This window comes from Erpetoichthys calabaricus, chromosome 1, assembly GCF_900747795.2.
Source record: "Erpetoichthys calabaricus chromosome 1, fErpCal1.3, whole genome shotgun sequence".
In the NCBI taxonomy this organism is placed as follows: Eukaryota; Metazoa; Chordata; class Cladistia; order Polypteriformes; family Polypteridae; genus Erpetoichthys; species Erpetoichthys calabaricus.
Genome location: NC_041394.2, coordinates 280,294,962 through 280,318,146, shown reverse-complemented (window position 1 = coordinate 280,318,146; position 23,185 = coordinate 280,294,962). Strand labels below are relative to the sequence as shown.

Sequence of the window (23,185 nt, the reverse complement as noted above, 5' to 3'; positions counted from 1 at the left end):
TCATGAAAAAAGTTAGGGCTTTGCTACAGGATACACCCTCCACAAGGAAGTAAAAATAAAGGTATATATTTCTGTTTAATTTAAACCTTTTAAGTTTGTATGCGGGCGGCATGGTGGCACAGTGAAAGGTGCCAGTTAGGAGACCCAGGTTCGCTTCCCTGCGTGGAGTTTGAATGTTCTCCCCGTGTCTATCTGAGTTTCCTCCGGGTACTCCGGTTTCCTCCCACAGTCCAAAGACATGCAGGTTAGGTGCATTGGCGATTGTAAATTGTCCCTGGGGTGTGGGTGTGTGTGGGTGTGTGCGCCCTGCGGTGGGCTGGCACCTTGCCCGGGGTTTGTTTCCTGCCTTGTGCCCTGTGTTGGCAGGGATTGGCTCCTGTATTTAGGATATAGCGGGTTGGATAATGGATGGATGGACATTTGTATGCATAGCCCTATTTGCCCGTTTTCGTTTTTTTTCTTTCTTCAGTAATATTTCAGCAAACCCGGAGCTTGTCAGTTCAAATCCTGGTACTGACACCACTGTGTAACCCTGAGGAAGTCACTTCACCTGCCTGTGCTGCAAAAAACAAAAGTAATGTAACAAATTGTACCTCAGATGTTGCAAGTTGCTGGAATAAAGGCATAAGTAAAATATATAAATATGTATTATACACATAGGAACTATTCATTTATTTTCAGTTAAGTCATCTGCAGCAAACCTTTTATAAATGAGGGTTTCTCCTTTTTAGATAGTGGCAAACTGTTTCTTCTTCATTGACGTTTTCTCTTGGAGAGCTTTTTTTCATTTCATTGAAAATTAAAGCAGCAGCTGCCAAAATATGTAGCTTTCTTATTAATTTTTCAACATTGTGTAAAATAAATTTATAAAGTAATATAAAAGGTTTAAATACTGGTTATCCTTTTACACTAAAATATTACTAAAATACAAAAAAAGTAAAATGGATATGTTCTTTTTCTTTAAGGAGATTAAATATTACTGAAGAAAGAAAAAAAAACTAAAACAGCCAAATGGGGCTATGCATACGAACTTAAAAGGTTTAAATAAAACAGAAATATATACTTTTATTTTTAACTTCCTTAACTTGTGGAGGGTGTATCCTGTAGCAAAGCCCTAACTTTTTTCGTGAAAGCCCGTTTCAGTCAATAAGTCTTAAAAAAGGTGTAAAGATATTGACAATAAGCTAAGCAAACCCAGGAAGACATGGAATCGGTTAAATCAAGTATCATTACATCTTCCTTTCTTAAACAGAAGTAAGGCAGTACTTACAAGCTTACATATTTATATATAGACATACATACATATATATATATATCTATATCCGAAGCCGTGCAAGCACACTCTTGAGAATGCAACGTATAGTTGTACAGAAGAAAAGCAATCTTGCCTCAAATGAATGGCAACCTTTTGTAGGTCTATGAAGTTAATTTAAACTTTAGGTTTACACGGTGCTTTCTTTCCGAAGTACCTGCACTCATGAATATGTCTGTATGTGTCAGTCGGTCAAATCCACGTGCTTCACATCGGCGAAGTACCGCTTTTAAATTTTTATTAAGAAGAAAAGAAAACCTTTTTAAATTGAGGGAAAATATACTAATAACAGTTTGTTAAGGATCTGTTTTTTTGTGAAGCTGCCTTCACACGAGTGATCACTTTGAGCTGACTTGCTGGCCATCTATAAGCATTACCTGGTAGGTAACCACCCATACAATCAGTTTGTGAATCAGACTACGAATGCCGTGAATGTAATTACCCCGATCTACATGTTGTCAAATAAACGAACCACACACCGTGGCGCAATTTTAGGGGCTTCACCTGTAGCGCTGACGTCCGAGGTTCGATTCCCGTAAGGGAGTGAAGTAAGTGGCTGGTTACCTACCAGGTAACGCTTATGGTTGGCCAGCAAGTGAGGTAACATCAGCCACGGTGCCTTCAGTTGTGAGAAGCAGATCATAGAATGGGTGAAAATAGTTTACTGTTAAATAATGCAAAGAGTACGCGACACGTCTTTCCCCCTTATTCTTGGCTCATCAGGCGTACACACTCACTGCACTCGCTTACGGTAATCGAACCTCGGACGTCAGCGCTAGAGGGGCTTCGCATCGGTGAAGTATTGCTTTTAAATTCTAATTAAGAAGAAAAGAAAACCTCAGAGGTTCGATTCCCGTAAGGGAGTGAAGTGAGTGGCTGGTTACCTACCAGGTAACGCTTATGGTTGGCCAGCAAGTGAGGTAACATCAGCCACGGTGCCTTCAGTTGTGAGAAGCAGATTATAGAATGATTGAAAATAGTTTACTGTCAAATAATGCAAAGAGTACGTGACACGTCTGTTCCCCTTATTCTTGGCTCATCAGGCGTACACACTCACTGCACTCGCTTACGGTAATCGAACCTCGGACGTCAGCGCTAGAGGGGCTTCGCAGCGGTGAAGTATTGCTTTTAAATTTTAATTAAGAAGAAAAGAAAACCTTTTTAAATTAAGTCTTAAAAAGAGGTGTAAAGATATTGACAATAAGCTACGCAAACCCACTAACAAATGCAATCGTTTAAATCAAGGCGCGAGTCGAAAAACACCATCCCATAATATTAGTTGACGATTAACACATTTCTATATGTATTGTAAGCATACAATACAACTGATAATATGTTGTGCTTATTTATGTGGTGTACCGACATTTTTGCGCGTTTAACGTCTGAAATCTAACGTGGTTTGTGCCCTTCAGAATGAAAACAGTTTGCATTTACCTTTTTAATAAAAGGCAAGCTTTTAAGCCTGAGAAATCACCCCGTAAATGCACACGTTTAATTGCACATGTGTTAATATGTATGCTTACACAGTATTAAAAGACACTGAAGAACGTCATTTACCTTTGTTCCCGCGTTTGATAAAAGGCGAGCTTTTAAGCCTGAGAAATCACCCCGTAAATGCACACGTTTAATTGCACATGTGTTAATATGTATGCTTACACAGTATTAAAAGACACTCAAAAATTAACGTCATTTACCTTCGTTCCCGCGTTTGACTCGTGCTGTAAATCTCTTCCTTGTTTTTAGTTCACGTGATTATGTAGGAGGCGTGATGACGTGATACGTGACTCCGCCTCCTCCATTAGAGTATATGGACAAAAAACAGGTTCCAGTTATGACCATTACGCGTAGAATTTCGAAATGAAACCTGCCTAACTTTTGTAAGTAAGCTGTAAGGAATGAGCCTGCCAAATTTCAGCCTTCCACCTACACGGGAAGTTCGAGAATTAGTGATGAGTGAGTGAGTGAGTGAGTGAGTCAGTCAGTCAGTGAGGGCTTTGCCTTTTATTAATATGTATATATATATATATATATATATATATATATATATATATATATATATAAAAATATATATATATATATATATATATATATATATATATATATATATATAAAATATATATATATATATATATATATATATAATATATATATATATAGATCTTATATATATATATATATATATGTCTATATCTAAATCCCCGCGAAGTACTGCTTTTAAATTTTTATTAAGAAGAAAAGAAAACCTTTTAATATTGAGGGAAAATATCCCAATAACAATTTGTTAAGGATCTGGTTTTTTGTGAAGCTGACTTCACACAGCCTCTCCGCTGTTTTATAAACGAACGCCATAGAAGGTCTTCCTTTTTCGTTGCTTCGCCAACGGAAGCAGCCTTTTTATTTAATCCACGGGTTGTCTGCTGTTTTTTTGTTCGTTTATTACGATTGTTATAGTTCTGTTTGAATACCATGTTGTCAGTTCAGCACTCCAGTTGTAATATGACCAAGCCGTGCAAGCACACTCTTGAGAATGCAACGTATAGTTGTACAGGAGAAAAGCAATCTTGCCTGAAATCAATGGCAACCTTTTGTAGGTCTATGAACTTAATTTAAACTTTAGGTTTACACGGTGCTTTCTTTCCAAAGTACCTGCACTCATGAATATGTCTGTATGCGTCAGTCGCTCAAATCCCTGCGCTTTGCACCGGCGAAGTACTGCTTTTAAATTTTTATTAAGAAGAAAAGAAAACCTTTTTAAATTGAGGGAAAATATACCAATAACAGTTTGTTAAGGATCTGTTTTTTTGTGAAGCTGCCTTCACTCAAGTGATCACTTCGAGCTGACTTGCTGGCTAACCATAAGCGTTACCTGGTAGGTAACCACTCATACAATCAGATTGTCAATCAGACTACGAATGCCGTGAATGTAATTACCCCAATCTACATTATGTCAAATAAATGAACCACACGCCGTGGCGCAATTTTAGGGGCTTCGCCTCTAGCGCTGACGTCCGAGGTTTGATTCCCGTAAGGGAGTGAAGTGAGTGGGTGGTTACCTACCAGGTAATGCTTATGGTTGGCCAGCAAGTCAGGTAACATCAGCCACGGTGCCTTCAGTTGTGAGAAGCAGATCATAGAATGATTGAAAATAGTTTACTGTATAAGAGTACGCGACACGTCTTTCCCTCTTATTCTTGGCTCATCAGGCGTACACACTCACTGCACTCGCTTATGGTAATCGAACCTCGGATGTCAGCACTAGAGGGGCTTCGCAGCGGTGAAGTATTGCTTTTATATTTTAATTAAGAAGAAAAAAAAACCTTTATAAATTAAGTCTTAAAAAGAGGTGTAAAGATATTGACAATAAGCTACGCAAACCCACCAAGACATGCAATCGCTTAAATCAAGGCGCGAGTCGAAAAACACCATCCCATTACCTTTTTAATAAAAGGCGAGCTTTTAAGCCTGAGAAATCACCCCGTAAATGCACACGTTTAATTGCACATGTGTTAATATGTATGCTTACACAGTATTAAAAGATACTCAACAATTACACAGTATTAAAAGACACTCAAAAATTAACATCATTTACCTTCGTTTCCACGTTTGACTCGTGCTGTAAATCTCTTCCTTGTTTTCAGTTCACGTGATTACGTAGGAGGCGTAATACGTGATGACGCGATGCGTGACTCCGCCTACTCCATTACAGTATATGGACAAAAAACAGGTTCCAGTTATGACCATTACGCGTAGAATTTCGAAATGAAACCTGCCTAACTTTTGTAAGTAAGCTGTAAGGAATAAGCCTGCCAAATTTCAGGCTTCCACCTACACGGGAAGTTGGAGAATTAGTGATGAGTGAGTCAGTCAGTCAGTGAGTCAGTCAGTCAGTGAGGGCTTTGCCTTTTATTAGTATAGATATATATAATTGTCACACACATGCGCATGGGAGGCAGCCAAAGGGCCTGATTGAGAGTAACTCCATGCCAGACCAGAGGGTGGCGGAGTTCACTAATTCTTTCTCTCACTTCTTTGCAGACCACTTACAGGAAATTCCATCTGGCCCAGAGGAAGTCACTTCTGGCTCCCGCCTCAATGACAGCACTTCCAATTTTGGCCCTACTGATGACATCACTTCCGGTTCCAGCCACAATGATGACACCACATCCTCCGCTCACCTTTAAAGCCGCCATCTTTGTGAGAAAAAATCAGTTCTATTGTGGACTCTAACCTGTAATACCGTTATTTCATCTGATTTTGCAGCCAAAAAACAATACATGGGTGGCTGCCCCAAACCTTTTTGTGTCTTTTGGTCAAGTTTATTATTATTATTTATTTATATATTTATAATTAATTATTATTATTATTATAATTATTATTAGATTATTTATACAGTAATCCCTCGATACTTCGCGGTTCACTTTTCGCGGATTCACGACTTCGTGGGTTTTTAAATACACGTGATTGCCCACCTATCGCGGAAGTTATGTTCCAGACCCATCAGCAACAGGAGAAAATCTGCGATATAGAAAGACCATATAAATAAACATTTTTATAATTTAAGCCTTAAAATACCCATCCCACATGCTTTAAACACACGTAAACTTATAAAACACACTTTGTTAACACATCTGATATGTGGATGTCGGGCTAAAGATATGAGTAACATCTCACTATTATAAAACATTTTAACTTCACGCAAGACAAGACAGTGAGACAGGAAAATAGGTGCTGTACAGGGTTTTAAATTATTGACACGCAGAGCGACAAGCAGCACAAAGCCAGCACAAAGTCCACTTCTCCTTAGCGTTCATTCAGCTCCCCACCCCCTTGACAATGCGAAGTGGCAGGAGCGTACTGCGCCTCCGGGGAGGGGGGTTTGAGCGAACGTGCGTTCAGCCCTCACACACCCCCACTCCTCCTCCTCCTCCTTCCGAACGCGCAGAGTGACAAGCATATAAATATAGGTCGCTACTTCGCGGATTTTCACCTATCGCGGGGGGCTCTGGAACGTAACCCCCGCGATAGGTGAGGGATGACTGTATATATATATATTCAAATATGTATTTTGTGTTTGCTTTACTAATGGGCAGCATAAGTAAGAATTATTTTGTCGTTAAGGCAAATAAGCAACTAAACCTATTACTGTATAATATCTGATATAACTAAATCTAACTATTATAATACCTGATTTGAGATCATGATGCATAATGTTAAAACTAAATTAATCATTGCTGCTTTTTGAAAGATCTCATGATAGTTATTGCTCATAATGAAGTTTGCAGACCTTTAAGTGTGGATGTGTCTGTTCATGTGCTCTGTGTTGGACTGGTGACCTGTCAATAGTTATTCCTTACTTTGAGCCTCATGCTGCTGGGGTATTAAAAGATGCAGAACCTCATGAAAATCTGAGTCCTTTGTACTTTGTGTTCACTGATTTTTTTGCATTATATTTCAGGAGAATCTGGAAACCTAAGGTGAATGAAACCCGTTTATACTGTATAAACACATACACATTTTCCAGTCTGACATTCACTTGTGAAGTTGCTTGTTGTTAGCCGTAACCAATAACAGTTAAATTACACAGACATGCTCAGAAGTAGCCTCTTATTGCTTTGAGCAAGAAAAAATTCTCTTCCACTACCACACAAGAGCAGCCTCTGAGCTGCTGCAAGCAGTGCACTTCCTTGGTGACGTCTAATGAGCTTCCAGCTAGCCCCAACCCTTAGAGCGGCACTGCCAGATGGCTACAACACATGATTTGTGTGGGCACAGGATGGTTCATAATTAATGCTGGTGATGCTTATGTATATTTCTGAAACATTTTATGAATTTATTAAAATGTATAATTAGCTTACAAATATTTTTTTCTGGCAGCAGATCCCCCTTGCCTAGAATGCTGAAGTCTCTGTTAATTGTGGACAGGGCAGGAGTGTGTGTGTGATGTCACAGAAAAATTTGAAGGAAATAAGTCTGAAGCATTGGGACCAAGGAAGAAAGGAGGTGTCCCAGTAAATCAATGGGCATAGTCACTAAAGCAGGAAAGGAAGTGTGTGACAATGATGCAAGACATGGCCTATCAGCAATTGATTTGTGGCAGCTAGGCCTGACAGTTGCATTGACTCAACTGTATGAAAATTATTGTAACCTCTGGGTATTTTTCTGGTGTAAACATTGTAAATCAGGACCTTAAAAAATATTTAAGGTGTAACATTATTGAGGTTAACAATAATCAGTGAAAAATTCCCTTGTCGATAGGGTAATGTATAAATTCCCAGCCACTTAGGCTTCCTGTTTTCTTTTAAATCTATTATCAGTGTCTATTGCTAAGACACAGCTTCAGTACAGTACAGTAAGAAATGTCAGTGAAAGAATTTGCACTCTTCGCAAATAACCAAAATGTACTTTTTGCAAACATTCTGGTGATCTGGCAGGGATTCTCTTCATGCACAACCTGATTTTGCTGTGTTGCTGCTTCTCCAAGAACACCATCAAAATGTAGATCAAGAAAGAAGAAAGTAGCCAGGTACTCAACCATAAGATTGTTAACTGTTAATGTCTGATGTATAAAGTTTTTATTATCATCTTTTAACATGGCAATGCCATTTCTCTTAAAGGAGACTGGAGTGAAATTTGGCTGCTACTTCTTTCCACAATAATACAACTTCCTTTGGCTATTGAGGTTATCACAACTGTACATTTTGTGTAGCTTACTAACAGTGCTGTTGGTCATGAAATAATGCTTACAGTTCTTAATTAATGCTGTTAGTAATGCTCCAGAAATAAATGATACAGCTAAAGCAAGATGTTTTTCAGTTCATATGAGACAAGAACATAGTGTGTTCAAATCAACAACACCTGAATTGGACTGAGCAGATTTGAAAATGTTATAATAATTCATTCATTACATTTATATAGCGCTTTTTAGATAGATAGATAGATACTTTATTTTTCTCAGTACTCAAAGCGCTATCCACACAGGGGGGAACCGGGAAGTGAACCCACAATCTTCCACAGTCTCCTTACTGCAAAGCAGCAGCACTACCATGTTATGCAATAAATGAGAACAAAAATGTATTCATTTCTTTTTTGCAATACTTTCATATGTTTATTATATTATTTTACAACATTGTACACCATAAAGAATAAATCACTTTAAAATACAACATTTAGTAATAATAGAACACTCATCAAATTAAAATTAAATAAAAGAATTAAAAACATTACCACAGATAATGGTAAATTATTAACAGTCTTCAAGTCAATTTCATAAATTGCATTAACCTTCTGCATTCAAATGAACTTTAGAGTTTTTCATAATGCAGATATTTCTGTATAGTCATTGATTTCCTAACCATACAAGAGGTAAAAATTTTACTAAATTAGTGGGAAGCACACTAAAAAATAGGTCTGAAATGAAAAATATATATGTTTCCCTTAACTTTAAATGTATATATCTTTGATATAAAAATATTCAATAAGCATATACTTTATTCCATCTCACATCTACACTATGTGCTTCTTTTTTGTGGCAAACTCAGCTTTGTTTAATTTATTTCAATAAACAAATGATTTAGAACATCTTATTCTGTTGTGCTTTTTTGTACTATAAATAGTTCACACACACACACATATATATATATATATATATATATATATATATATATATATATATATATATATATATATATATATGCATAAAGATACAATATGCAATAATGAAACTATTAAGCAGAAAACTGGTCAAACTCTGCATTAAAGTGCAGGAGTGACTGAAGGTTTTTTTCCGCAACCATTCTGACAAATAGCAGATACCTTGAGCCTGTGATGGAACCTTGGGAGTCTGTCTGGATTTTCTGTTTACCTTTTCCAATATCACAAAGGATCTGGCACAATGACTTTTGTTTTTACACAAAACAATAGGACTGATTTGTATTGTATTTAAGATCACAGGGCAGTGTTTGCTTATTTCAGTTTTGTCCATCTCAAAACTTTTTGGATGTTGTGTTCAACAGTTATATTTAATAATGGATTGTAATCTTGTTCTTGTTAGCTCCAGACAGTACCTTGGAATAATATAATTTAAAATAAACATTGATTGGTTTCCAAATGGCTAACATAATTGACACTTATATGAATGACTGAAATCTGAAATTTGATGCCTTACAGGTTCCTTGTAGGAAAAAAACTATACAAATGAAAAACAGTTAAGTGATCACAACATAAAAACATTTGATAATACATGTTAGAAGATGAAAGCAAAATATTTCATTAACCAAGCAGTCCAACTAATGTAGGAGTTCGCCTAAAGGAATAAATGTTATTGATAATCAGAAGGGACTGAATAAAAATCTCCAATTCTCAAGGGCAGAGTTGGACCACCAGAGTCTGACTATTGCATGTCCACTAAAAGGATGGTATAAAATACCATTTACAGTGCTCATTGCACAGTTACCACACTTCTTGTTGTAAAATTTTGTCCATTCAGATTTTTGTTAGTTTTTTGTTCTTTTTTTTTTTTTTAACCTGAATGTTTTAATTTCTATATTTATACCCTAAAGTGTGCAGATGATAATCAGTATTATCTAGGGTCTTTTATTTCACATTATAGTTAATAATTAATTTCTTTCTTTTATAATTAACTGACATTTTCAAACCTTAAATAAATTTACCATTTCTCATATAAAACCTTATGCAAATTAAATATTCTCTGAAATAAAAATAATGCACAAAGGCAACCTCTACTATTATAAGAATATAACATATATAAGGACAGTACATATTTCATCAAGTTTGCAAGACAACGCTAAAACTTATTGCTAAGATCATTTCATTTGTAAAACAATACAAATTGGCCATATGCAACCTTTATTTCACTATTGTATAACAGAGAGTTTTTCTATCTGAATAAATTCTTTCTTAATGATAAGATTTTCAAAACTCTGCATTTTTGTGTTTATAAACTTTGCAGTACTTTTAAACATTTAACTAATAAACTGTTCCTTTTCTTGGTTTAATAAGAATGACATTCATATCGATACTATATAGGCTGTAAAACTGCTGCTTCCAAATGTTGTCAAGGTAGTGGATTTTAATATTTAAAAATCTGGGAGCACAGCTGTATAGATACTGCCACTGCACTGTACTGATACTGGAAATTAACTTTACCATAAAGGCAATGTAGAAGGGCAATCACCAAAATTATCAGTTTTTGATAAAAACTCTATGAGCTCAAAATGAAGATTTTAAAAATGTACCTTCAGCTTATTATCAACTCTTCTAACCATAACTCTATTATTCGCCATGTGTTTTTTATGTGAAACGCACATATGTTTGCAGTATCTATATAAGTCTATAATGTTTATATTGATGATTTTACTCTCTTTTATTTGATCATTTTGAAATATCAATTTTTAGATTAATGTTAAAAATATACAAATATAATTATCATAAAAAATAGAAATATTTTATGGTACTTTGGTATTAGCTTGAAAGCTAAAATGAATTTGAGCAAAATATGAAAGCTGAAACTGTCACTAGTAACATTATTACCATTTTGTACTTTTCATGGACTTGATATGAAGGCACAGCTAAGGTTCAGAGAATATTCATTTTGGCAATACAAAAGATAATATCCTACTCTTAGTTATCAGCAGCTGCCTCAAGTGAATGACTGCAAGTGCTTTCAAGTTTTATTATGAGAAAGACAAAGATGATTGCAAGAATGGACAAGGACTTTCAAGGATATGTTAGAAGGAGGGGGTGAAGCAAAGCTTTTACTTAATCAGTCAATCTCATTTTCACCTATGGTCACAATCTCTGGATTATGACCAAAAACAAAAACAAATAGCCTTATAGGGGGGTTGCTGAAATAGAACCTCTGAGGAAAACCATTTGATCTCCAAATTTAGAGAACTCAAATGAAACGATTTCAGCCGCTGGACACACACTACCAGGCACTTCCCACCGGCAGAAGAGGCACATCTCAGGATGCACCAGCTCAGCATGTTCTGATCATGATCCTGGTCAGGAACAGACTATTAAAAGTAAAGTAAAGATGCTCACTATCACCAAAAATTAACTATGTGTGGTTTGGAAATGTGCTCCTGTTAATTGTTTTTGATGGAAATAAAAGCATTTTTTATTAAGGTTATGTGTTAAAAAAATGTTAAACATTTCTCCTCATGCCTTTATATTGATCTGAAATTTGTTGGAAATGTTGCAGATTTTTAACAGTGTAATTTATTATTAAAAAGGTGTAAATGACCATAATGTAAATTTTGTGATAGTATAAAAAGTCATTTCTTAGCTATATAGTAGTTTTTCACATCACAATTTTTAGTCATTATGTCTTATTTAAAGGTTAATTAAAATGTGGCTGTATCTCCAATAATAATTATCAAAAGACACATTTGTGCAACCATTTAATAATATAAATGTATCACTTGAGGAAAAATACTTCTTAAAGCATATTATATATTGAAGATAATGTGTTAGACAAGGTTATATCTACAAGATAGAATTCATTAAAATTATGAAAAACCAAACTATTCTTGAAAGGTTACAGTTCTCTTGTTGAATATGTGTGCTCAGCCTAGTCTTAAAATACATTTTTCCCAATGAATAGCTAAAGATATTAAATAATTGCATATGGCCTTCACAACACAGTAACTGCACCCACACAAATTGTCACTATTATTGTGAGGAAAAGACAGATTGTACTCATTTTGAAGATTAAAAATTACACATCAATAAAACTACATATTTCTATGTACTGTTTCTGGAAAGCACCACAAACACCTAAGTGATTAAAGCTACTGACTTGTCTTGTGATATCAATTAAGCAGAGAGATCTCTCATTTCTTGAAGAGGACTCTTCATCTTCATCTTTACTACACTGTTTCAGTCCAGTCAGACTTCACTCTGCCGTACTGCAAAAATAAATAATTAATTATTTAATACATATATAAACAACATTTCATTTTTTATTGTTTGATACCATAACCCATTTACTTAACATCATTTGCACAGAATATTATGAATCTCTTACCTGAAAGTGATATCGATCACCACAGCATTTTTTAGATCACTTACACTTAGAATTAGGAGCCTGGGGTTTTATATTAACATATATCAAACAAGACTCTTAAGTAGTATTTATGTATTTTTTAACCTTTGCGTTTAACTTGCATGTATTTTTCATTATTTTTTTTTAGTAATATGTTTCTGTCTCCTTGCCTTGTTCTTGTTGGTGCTGTTACATTTTTGATATTGCTGTATATTCAGTATCTCACTCATGATGTTTATCTGAAGAACCTCTAGAGCAGTCTTTCTCAAAGTGGGCGATAACGCCCCCTTGTGGGCGCTGGAGGCCTACAGGGGGGCGTTAAAGGGCCCAGAGAAAATTGGGGGGTGTTGAAGCGGTTTAGGGGGGCGATGGCTGATTTGTGTTTTTTTTTCTAATATTTTAAAATTGTAAACTAAAATCAAAACCTACCTACTATACTACATTGATTTATTTCGTTCTTATTCCTGTCCTGTTTGATTGTATAAAAATAAATAATTTATCATGGCTTTCGTAGGTAGCCCATGAGCAATCAAGTTTTTATTAAACAACGCGATTTGTGCAATCCTGTATCAAGTGGCCGGATCATCGATACTTGTTCTAACTGATTCCGGTCGTTTTTATCGAAAATCAAAAATATAGAAAATAAAAAATATCGAATTAAAAAATGTCGAAATTTTCGTATAAATAAAAAATTAATCTTAGCCCTAGCCTTAACCCCTAAACCAATTTTTTATTTATACTAAAATTTCGACATTTTTTAATTCGATATTTTTTATTTTCTATATTTTTTATTTTCGATAAAAATGACGGTTACCATTCTAACTCGCTCAGTACGAATTCCGTCGAATAAGGTAAACGAATTTGTGCATGTTTGTCTTATTCCTGTCGGAGCGTGCTGTATTTTAATCCTATATAAGAGTACGTAATACTTCTTTTATTTTCATTAGCGTTTTCGTGTGCAATCGTTAGAAAGTTTTTTAAGCTCAATACTTTACTCACGTATTTGTAAAGACAAAACCATGTCGGAAGCAAAAAAGAAGAGACGGCAATACAGTGCGGAATATATTAAATACGGATTTGTTGAAAATCCCACAAATCCATCTTCGCCTATGTGCCTTCTTTGTCAAAAAACATTTTCGAATGAAGTGATGAAGCCTTCTAGGCTACAAGATCATTTGAATAAAATGCATCCAGATAAGAAAAAAAAAATGTGGCCTATTTTCAAGACCTGGAAAAGAAGTACATAGCTCAGCCAACTGTATCAAAACTTTTTTCAGCAGCTTCTAAGCAAGACGATGACGGACTTTGACCCTCGTACAATATCTCTTTGTTAATTGCTCAAACAGGCAAACCACACACTATTGGAGAAGAGTTAATTTTACCGGCAATAAAAGAAGTAATAACTACTGTGCTCCATAAACCAGCGGCAGATATTATTCGAAAAATTCCTTTGAGCAATAGTTCTGTGCAAAGACGAATTGATGAAATGGCTGAAAATATTGAAGACTCATTGTGCAATCATCTGAAGACTAGTCAATTCTCAATTCAGTTGGATGAGTCCACTTTACCAACTAACGAAGCACTATTGTTGTCATACATGAGGTTTATTAAAGATGAGAAAATATGTCAAGAACTATTATTTGCTAGAAATTTAGAGACAGATACAACCGGAGAAACCATATTTAATACACTGGAAAAGTTTTGTGATGAGAAAGAAATTCCCTTGAAGAATATTATATCAGCTGCTACGGATGGCGCTCCGGCTATGACAGGGCATCACAAAGGCTTCATAGCGTACTTAAAAAATAAAATTCCAGATGTGCTCGCTGTTCATTGCGTCATTCATCGACAACATTTGGTTGCGAGAAATTTGAGTGAACGGCTGTTTCAATCACTGCAACATGTCATCAAAGCAGTCAATAAAATCCGAAAGAGCTCTTTAAATGACAGATTATTTAATCAGCTTTGTGTTGTTAATGATGAAGATTTCAACCGATTGCTGTTTTACACAGAAGTGTGTTGGCTATCAAGAGGTACTTGTCTGACTCAATTTTATAATCTGTTTGACTCTGTGATAGAGTTCTTGGAAAACAAAGACACAGAATTATGCAACAACCTCATCACATCAAAGAATGATATTGTGTACTTGACAGACCTGTATAAATTGTTTAATGATATCAATCTCCAACTTCAAGGTGACGACTTGAACTTGATTAAAACAAAAAATATCGTTGCTGCTTTCGTAGCCAAACTGCTCTTACACAACAAAAACATCGGCAGACGTGAGTTTCACAATTTCCCTAATTTATCAGCAGTACCCTTCATCAACAATGACTTGCTTGTTTACTGCCAACATTTGGAGAACCTCCACTGTGATTTCAAAGAATGGTTCCAGGACATTTTAAAATTGGAAATACCAGACTGGATGTTGGATCCTTTTTCAAATGTCAACACAGCAGGATCATTCCAGCTTGAGGAAGAACTTATAGAACTGACAACGAATGAGGAAATAAAAGTCAAATTCAAAAATGGCTACCAAGAATTTTGGCTACAAAAGCCAATCCCACAATTGTACCCTGGATTGTGGTCGATTGTTCAACGATTTTTGGTAGCATTCCCATCGTCATATTTGTGTGAACGTGGATTTAGTGCTGTGGCAACGCTAACTAAAAAGAGGAATCGTTTGCATGTTACCGAACGCGGTGACTTACGGCTGTTTTTGAGTAAATTCGAACCTGATATTAACAAACTTGTTAAAAATCATCAGATTCATCCTTCACATTAGATAAGTTTTAAAATTTTAATTGAAATGTTTGTTTTAATTTGAATAAAAGTCTTTTTAAATATTATAAAGTTGTGTTTTTATTGCTCCTGTTAGTTAGAAAGTCTCATTTAAAATGTAAGTTTGAACTCAGAAACAGGATAAGACACATATGGTACGCTATAATTAAAGTATTGATTGCGTTTGTGATTTTTAAGATGTGGTAAAGTTAAAAATTGGGGGGGGCGCTAGAAAATAATTGATTCTGAAAGTGGGCAGTAGACAAAATAAGTTTGAGAACCTCTGCTCTAGAGTATACGTTATAGTTTCATAACACCATAAATAATAAATGTAAATAATACTTCTGGCACAAGAGATATTTTTGACCCACCACACCACAAGGACTGTCATGACACACTTAATGATGAAAAATATTTTACTGACACAACCAAATAAATATTTTTTGGTCCTAATTATCCCAAAAAGTGCTACTCAGTGTTTTACATACCAGTTACTTTTGTATTTTTTTCTCTTTTTTACAATTCTGTAAATGTAACAGAATTGATATAGGCATAGATCACCAGTGCAGATTACAAAAAGGAAACATTTGAAGGAACAGGAAAAATGCAAGGCCAGGCAAAGTCGAAACAACTTTAACAACAAATTCTTTTGGGTATACCAACAGCTCCAGCAGTTATCATTGATCATGCAGTCTTACTTTCTCATCATTACTGATGCGCTCAGAAACTTGAATGTACACTTTATTAGGAAGTCTTGGCATTTCTAGTGGAATCCTCACGGTCTACAAACAGACAGTGTATGACTAAGGAGACAATAGGGTGCTGGGTTGCATGTATTGAGGTTACTCCATGGGAGGTGTGAGAGATGGCCGGCAGTTTATCCTGGCCAATACATCCACACCGCCAGATGGAGTCCTCCCTGCAACATGGAGGTGCCCCAAATTCCAGCAGGGCAATATGGACAATGGAGTTCGGTTTCACAGCCCTGCTGGATACCATGGGGGCTGCCAGGGGACGCTGCAGGTAAACATGAAGATTGTTTCTATTATCACCCGGAAGTACTCCAAAGTCATGGGGATGGAAGGATGGAAGTACTTCCGGGCTAAAGAAAAACATAAATCTTCATTTGACCAAGAAGTGCTATGGCATCACATGGACTGAAGGACAGAAGCACTTCTGGGTCAAGAACTATTTAAAGGACTGTGGGAAACCCAGTAGAGTGTGCCAGAGTTGGGAGGAAGTTTGACAGAGCTGCTGGGTGGAGAGGAGGATTGAATATTGTGTTATTGATTATTGTTGATTTATTATTGTGTATTGTGGAGGTGCTTTGTGCACATTATTATAATAAATTCTTTATTGGGACTTTTTACCTGGTGTTAGGCGTGTTGTCTGTGGGATTGGAGGTGCGACAGCGCCCCCTACTGTCACAGAGGTAATCTTGAAACTGCATAAAATGCTAATGGTCCTCATCTGGAATACTGTGTGCAGTTTTCAATTCCATATTAGAAAATGGACATATCAGTACAAGTGAAAGTCCAGAAAAGTGCTAGTAGAGCATATTCCAGGAATATGGAGATTGAGCTATGAAGAAAGAATGAAGGAGCTGAACTTTTCAATTTAAGCAAATGGAGGTTAAAATGTGACAGGAAAATAGAAATGCTTGAAATTATAAAAGCAGCTAGTGGAGGACAGCTGTTCTTGTAAGATAAGTTGTTCAAGAAGAATACATGAACACAGATGGAAGATAATTAAGGGAAAATTTCAGACTAGAAAATTAATGGTATTTCTTCTCACAACACACACATTTCAATGATTTGGATTCATTTTCAAATTTATTATTGTGAACATTTTTAATAATTATAATTTATTATTCATAAATATTATTCATTATAGGTTTCGGGGTTGCAATTCCATTTCTAACATTCATTTTTTTGTTTATTTTGGATTAAGTATTTACAACTTTTTTGATGTTTTTTTTCATGGCCTCCGCCATTTTTAAAGATTCTTTGTATACTGTTGCTAGGTTGGTCACCACCGAAGGATGAGCAGAGGTCACAACCTTTGATGTACTCAAGTTAACCTCATAAAGGTTATGACCATGCACTTTGTGATCATCTAAGATTGCAGACTCTACTAAATACTTTTTGTGTGTATCTTTGTTTTTGAATTCCCAATTTAGGTAATTTGCTTAGTTTTCTCTACTATGTTTCAAGCTTAGGGTTTTGGCTTCGTTTTTTTGGTTTTATTGACTTCCTGGTTTTGACTTTAACTTGCTTTTTAACCATGTTTCATCTTCCAGTCTAAAATCAAATCCTTGGTCAAGACACTCACACTTGCTCATTGTCTGTTTGGAGTTTGTACATTCTCCCCATGTGTGTGTTGGATCATCTCCTGGTACTCGTGATTTTCTCCCAAAGATTTTCATGTTAGATAATTTAATTATTCTTTATTGACCTTGTGTGAGACAGTGTGTGTGTGTGCGTGTGTGCGCGCGTTTGTGTGTGTGTATGAGTGTGTCAGAGTATCAGCTCCAAGATAGATTGCTTCCCCTTCCAGGGTTTGCTCCTGTATTGTGTCCAAATAAGCCAGAATAGTCTCTGGAAAATACATATTTGACATCATTGGTATGAAGTAACATATTCTAAAGACAGATAATTCATCTTTTCCTGCATTCATTTTAATTAGGTTCCTGTCTCATGGGTTCTCTGTCTATGATTGACATCTAGAGATTTTACCTATTTACTGAATCCCAAACATGGTAGGAGTGCCAGAGGTTTTGCAAAACAATCACTCACAGAAGAATCCCACTGCTCCCACAAGCCTTCCAAAAGGCTATGATTCCAAGAGAAATTTCAATGTGAATAGGTGTTAACGTTCTTTATCCGATGCAGTAATGTCTAAAGGAGCCCTCATGTTCTTTACAGAGCCAAGTGTTTTCATCCTCTGTCTATTACTGACCCTATGGAAAGTGTAGTGGATAAGAAATAGTGACAGATTAAGACACTAGCTGGACAAAATTACATAGTAGTGCAATGCCTTTAGTAGTGTCTCCACCATCCTGTTATAAAATACTGTATTAAACTACTTATACTTATTAAACTGAAAGACAGTAGATGAGCTGGAAGAAAGTCACATAAACAGGAAGAGGAAATGGACCTGGAGGAGAGACAGTACTGCAAGAAACAATGTTTGGGGGAGTTTTTATTGTGCAAGCAGGTATAGAAGGGTGCTAAGTACTGTGGATGAATAAAGAGAGCTGATATGAAGTGAGAGCTTACGATTGTGTTTTGTCCCATTATGTAAACACTAAAATGCACGTATTCATTAAAACAAAGAAAAAATATTAGTAAATTGAATTCAGTGAAATTGCTTATTTCTATAAATAATTGGAGGTGTTGTTAAGATGGGCATGGGAAATAAGTGCAAATGGCATTTCTGAGTTATCAGGTTACAATTAAAGAGTAAGAAAATGTAGCAAAATCTTGTTCTGAGATACTGATAGTGATATCATCAGCACTTAGAAAGTTAAAGCCCTTAACAAGAAAACTATGCTATACCACTGATTTTTCTTGATTTCAATTTATAATTTTATGTACCATTACTACTGTATGTTTAGTGAATGTATTAAACACAAAAAATAAACATGTGCATTTACAAAGACTTTTCATACAACATTGCGTAGTATTTTCAAAACCATTTAACCCAACTCATATGGGGCCTGATCCTATCCTGGAAGCACTGTTTTCAGGGCAGAACCCAGGATTCCAGTCCATTGTAAGGTCCACTTACATAAAAACCGACACTGGGATAATTCAAAATCACCAAATAACCTAATGTCTTAAAATGTGGGACGAAAACTGGCAAATGAAGAGAAAAACAACATACAGCAGCGAGAAAACATGCCAACTCCTGTAACAGCCAGACTTCAAACCCAGAACATTGTAAACATGAGGTGACAATGCTTAACTACTGCATCACCATGCCACCTACAAATTGAACCGCCTTGACTTTATCCTTGGGCTCAGAATTCTATGTAAAAACGATTAACCCCGAGTGTTAAATTGTTATACGGCATTAAGTCCAAATAATACTTGGGACAGTATACTGCTACCATCTAGTGGATAAAATAACATCATGCTGCAAAAACATCACAACTATTTCTATGAATTTTCCCACTCTATAGTAACTCATCAACACTTGTAAGTAGGGCAGAACAAAAACACACAATGGCATGTAAATGACAAGCTGTAAATTGAGTTTTAGAACAAACTGAAACTGACCCATTAGTTGAATCAAGCATGAGTGATGAAAATGTGAATTGGTCATCAGACGTTCTCACATATTGAAACTAATGCATATAGAACTGATGCATGATATGCGTGGTGAATTTGATTATGTGAAGTTTCAGTGTGGCAAAAAGACAAAATGAATGCAAGTATAAGAACAGGAAAAATGATAGCCCCCTAAGCACCCGTTCAGAATACAGCAATTGTCAGGGTTCATGTAAGGGGAAATGTGGAAGTCACTAAGACTTGAATTTTGTGTGGCACCCGGATGGGGTTCACGCCCCGCCGGGACGCCCAGGAGGACAGGAGAAGGGCTCATTCCTCCTCCAGAACGCGAGGGGGCGTCCGCCCTGGTTGTATCGGGGACCACGGGTGCAGAGCTTGGAAGCTCTACCCTGTAGGGGCCCGTGGCCACCGCCAAGGGGCGCCCCGATGCCTTGAGGACCCTGGACCCCAGCGCTTCCGCCACACCCGGAAGTGCTGGGGGGAAGAGAAGAGGGGACACCCGGAGTGCTTCCGGGTACACAGCCGACACTTCCGCCACACTGGGGAGTGTCGGTGGAAGATTACCAGTGAGCACCTGGAGCACATCCGGGTGTGTATAAAAGGGGCCACCTCCCTCCAGTCATGGACAAGAGTCGGGAGGAAGAAAGATGATGTCGGGAGGACGGCAAGGAGGCGGCCTGAAGAGATAAAAGGCATTGTTGAGAGGCCAGGACTTTGGGGTCTGTGAGCACGATAAGACTGTACATAATAGTGTAAATAAATGTGTGTTGGGTGACATGAGCGTGTCTGCCTGTCTGTGTCCGAGCCAGTTTCCACATTTGATATCCTAGAATTACTCAATGGGCAGCATTAGTTCTGTGGCTCAGGCACTGCTACTCTAGCCGCTAATGCCCAAGCAAAAGAAAAACTATGTCAAGAATAGTGCACATCAAAATACGCTTCTACTGTCCCAATTGCAACATACAATGGTGACTATTTGAAAACATATAATGTGAAGGATGTGTACACTAGTACAGCAGTGGCCACTAGACATATCTTTCCTCATGTGAACATTTTTGCTACTAGCAGGATTTTGTTAAACATGGTAACATTTTTTTAAAGTATTTACATCATAACACTAAGAATAGCAAAAATATAAAGTACTAAATAATTTATTAAACTCCATTGCTAAATAGAAGACAGATGAAAAACATCAATACTTTCCTATGCATATCTCTAGACTGTTCACACCCTGTCAAAGCAGGTGATGAACAGACACAGCCGAGAGGATTAATTAATTAAAATAGACAATGGAGACGATTCACTTTCTTACCATACCTGTTTCATAAACCATGAACTAAATACAGCAAACTGCCACCCGCCTCCTTAGATCAGATTATTCTCTCTTTGAAGCATCTAAGGTGCTTGACTGGCATAATTCAGTTTTGCTTTCCTTATTAAAAGTAACTACAAAATGCACAATACAAATGAATGCACAATATTACAGTTTTTTTTCACCATTTTCTTCAGAATTACACTGATTAAATCTGCTTACTGCATGTCAAATTTTCACATTTTGTATTTTAATGTAGCCCTGACAATTGCTGAGGTGATATCTCAGTTTGTCACATTGAATTTGTTTTCATCTCATAATTTATATTGTAGGCTCTGCCAATAATAAAAGTGTTGCTCTAATCAATAATCATCAATCCTCTTTGTCTCCCAATGCATTCAGATGCCTGCCATCACAACAATTCAATTGTTGAATTAATTCAATTAATTTTTGATGAAGTATTTAATCTAAATACCAATTAGCAGGAACATGTGTTGCATGTTTTCTCCTGATCCATTATCATTAATTGTGTTTGGTGATAAATCACCTCCCCACCCAAAATATACATACACAAGGCATAAGTGTGTTGCTAAGCTGTCTTTAATGGTGTATTACATAATTAACTATTATATATAATGATGCATTATACAGAAAACAAATTGCTAGCATTTTCTCCTTTGATGAAAGGTGAGGGGTGTTACCTTTCTGTATGTTCTGCTTTTCAAATATTGTGGCACAATGAGAAGGCCATTAATTATTCAGAAAAATCATCAAAGGGTAAAGAAAAATGCAAGAAATAAACATACTATTCATTAGTGGAGCGAAATCTGTTTTGAAGGAAAATCCTCTCTGTAGGTGCTTAGAAGAACAAAAAACTTTATAAAGGTTACCTTTTGTTTATACCCTTTCTCCCAAGATAGTAAATGTAGCTGGTTGTTATACAACATTTTGTTTTTAAAAGATTTCAAATTATGTTTCCATCACATTTATTAAATGTCAAATGGCTTAACACCCCCTCCCCCCATCTGTGTTTTACTAATTGTATTGTTATTCTGTCTTTCATGTCCCTTTGACTTATTTTGAAACATCTTTGCTTTGAAGTTCACAAAAGCTGAACCAATAATTACTTTTTATAATTACATCTAGTGCTTAATATCAGCTTTCAAGAGCTGTAGTTGCTGTTATCTCTTTGTAGATATCCCCTGGCAACTATTAATACAGCATTAACCTTTCAAAGTCATCCTGATGGGAAGGTAAAACAACTGGAACATGCGGCTTAAAGATGGTATTGATATATTTGCAACCCAGCAACACAGAATTGTATAGAATAAAAGGCTATGGTAATTAATGCATTGTCTTCCTTTGTTGTAAGTCGCTTGGCATATCTGATACAGCTTCATTTAACATCAAAGCATAAAAGAAGAAAAGCTCACAATATCAAACAAATGATTCTGACCATACCACAAGGAATTATGTGAATTTCCCATTGGGATTAATAAAGTATCTATCTATCTATCTATCTATCTATCTATCTATCTAGCTTTTCCAAAGCTACCTAAGCATGTGCCATAAATTCTCTGTACATTAATGATGATAATATCATGCTAGGAATCATTACTCAAATTCCCCTTAAAGGATCAGTCTGGTATTTTTGAGTTATTTTTCCTCAATCATGGTATACATTCATTTGCTCTGGAAAATGTTGTTGTTCATTGTGCCAGGCAAAGGCTGGGGTTTTGTTCACTGGCCCTCCCATTTCCATGCGTTTTTGCTCTAGGCCCATCCTGTCAATGATGGAGGGGTTGGGGACAGAGAAAAAGTAAGTCTGAGATAGTGGCTTTGCTTTAACATTTACAGTGTTGTCTTTGTGGCAGCCATTATTCTCATGCTCCCCTTACTATTTTTTGCTTAATGCTCTATTGCAGTGGTACTTACCCATTTTTTCTCATTACTCAATGTTGCCTTTTGTGTGTCTTCACAAACCACAATTGACACAGAGAATCATCCAGGGGATCAAACCACCTTGTGGAACTGCCGTCTGTCCTCCCTTTGAGAATCGCTGCAAAACATCATCTGGGGGGTGGATCCTCCTTGGAGATTCAGTGCTAATTGTCATTGTAGGTGAGGACCACTTGGACGATTGCTAACATCATCGTCCGGGGGTATTGTTTTCCCCTTGCATGCAGCAACTCATCGCAAAACATTCTGCAAACTGTTCACTACCCTTTCTCATTCAGTTCTATTTTAAAAACTCGGCATGGACCAAGCTCAGATATCATGTGACCCACAGTTTAAGAAACACTGCTCTAGTGTTATGTTATGTTGGCACTATTATTTGGATTTTTTAAATTTTGTTTTGATTAGCAATTTGATTATAGTTTGTATTAATGCTTTTTATAAATTTAAAAAGTCTGTTGGGTGCC

At 36.3% G+C, this 23,185-nt stretch overlaps 1 protein-coding gene across 2 annotated transcripts in view; it reads right to left on the bottom strand.

Moving 5' to 3' along the window:
* Positions 1-10,312: 10,312 nt before the first annotated feature.
* bcat1 (branched chain amino-acid transaminase 1, cytosolic) overlaps positions 10,313-23,185 on the bottom strand; it is a 142,918-nt gene continuing 130,045 nt past the window's right edge. For both annotated transcript variants that reach the window (XM_051930133.1, XM_028815684.2), the window contains exon 11: positions 10,313-12,240. In XM_051930133.1, coding sequence (XP_051786093.1) covers positions 12,202-12,240 — 39 coding nt within the window. In that variant the 3' untranslated portion in view covers positions 10,313-12,201. The remainder of the gene's footprint in view (positions 12,241-23,185) is intronic.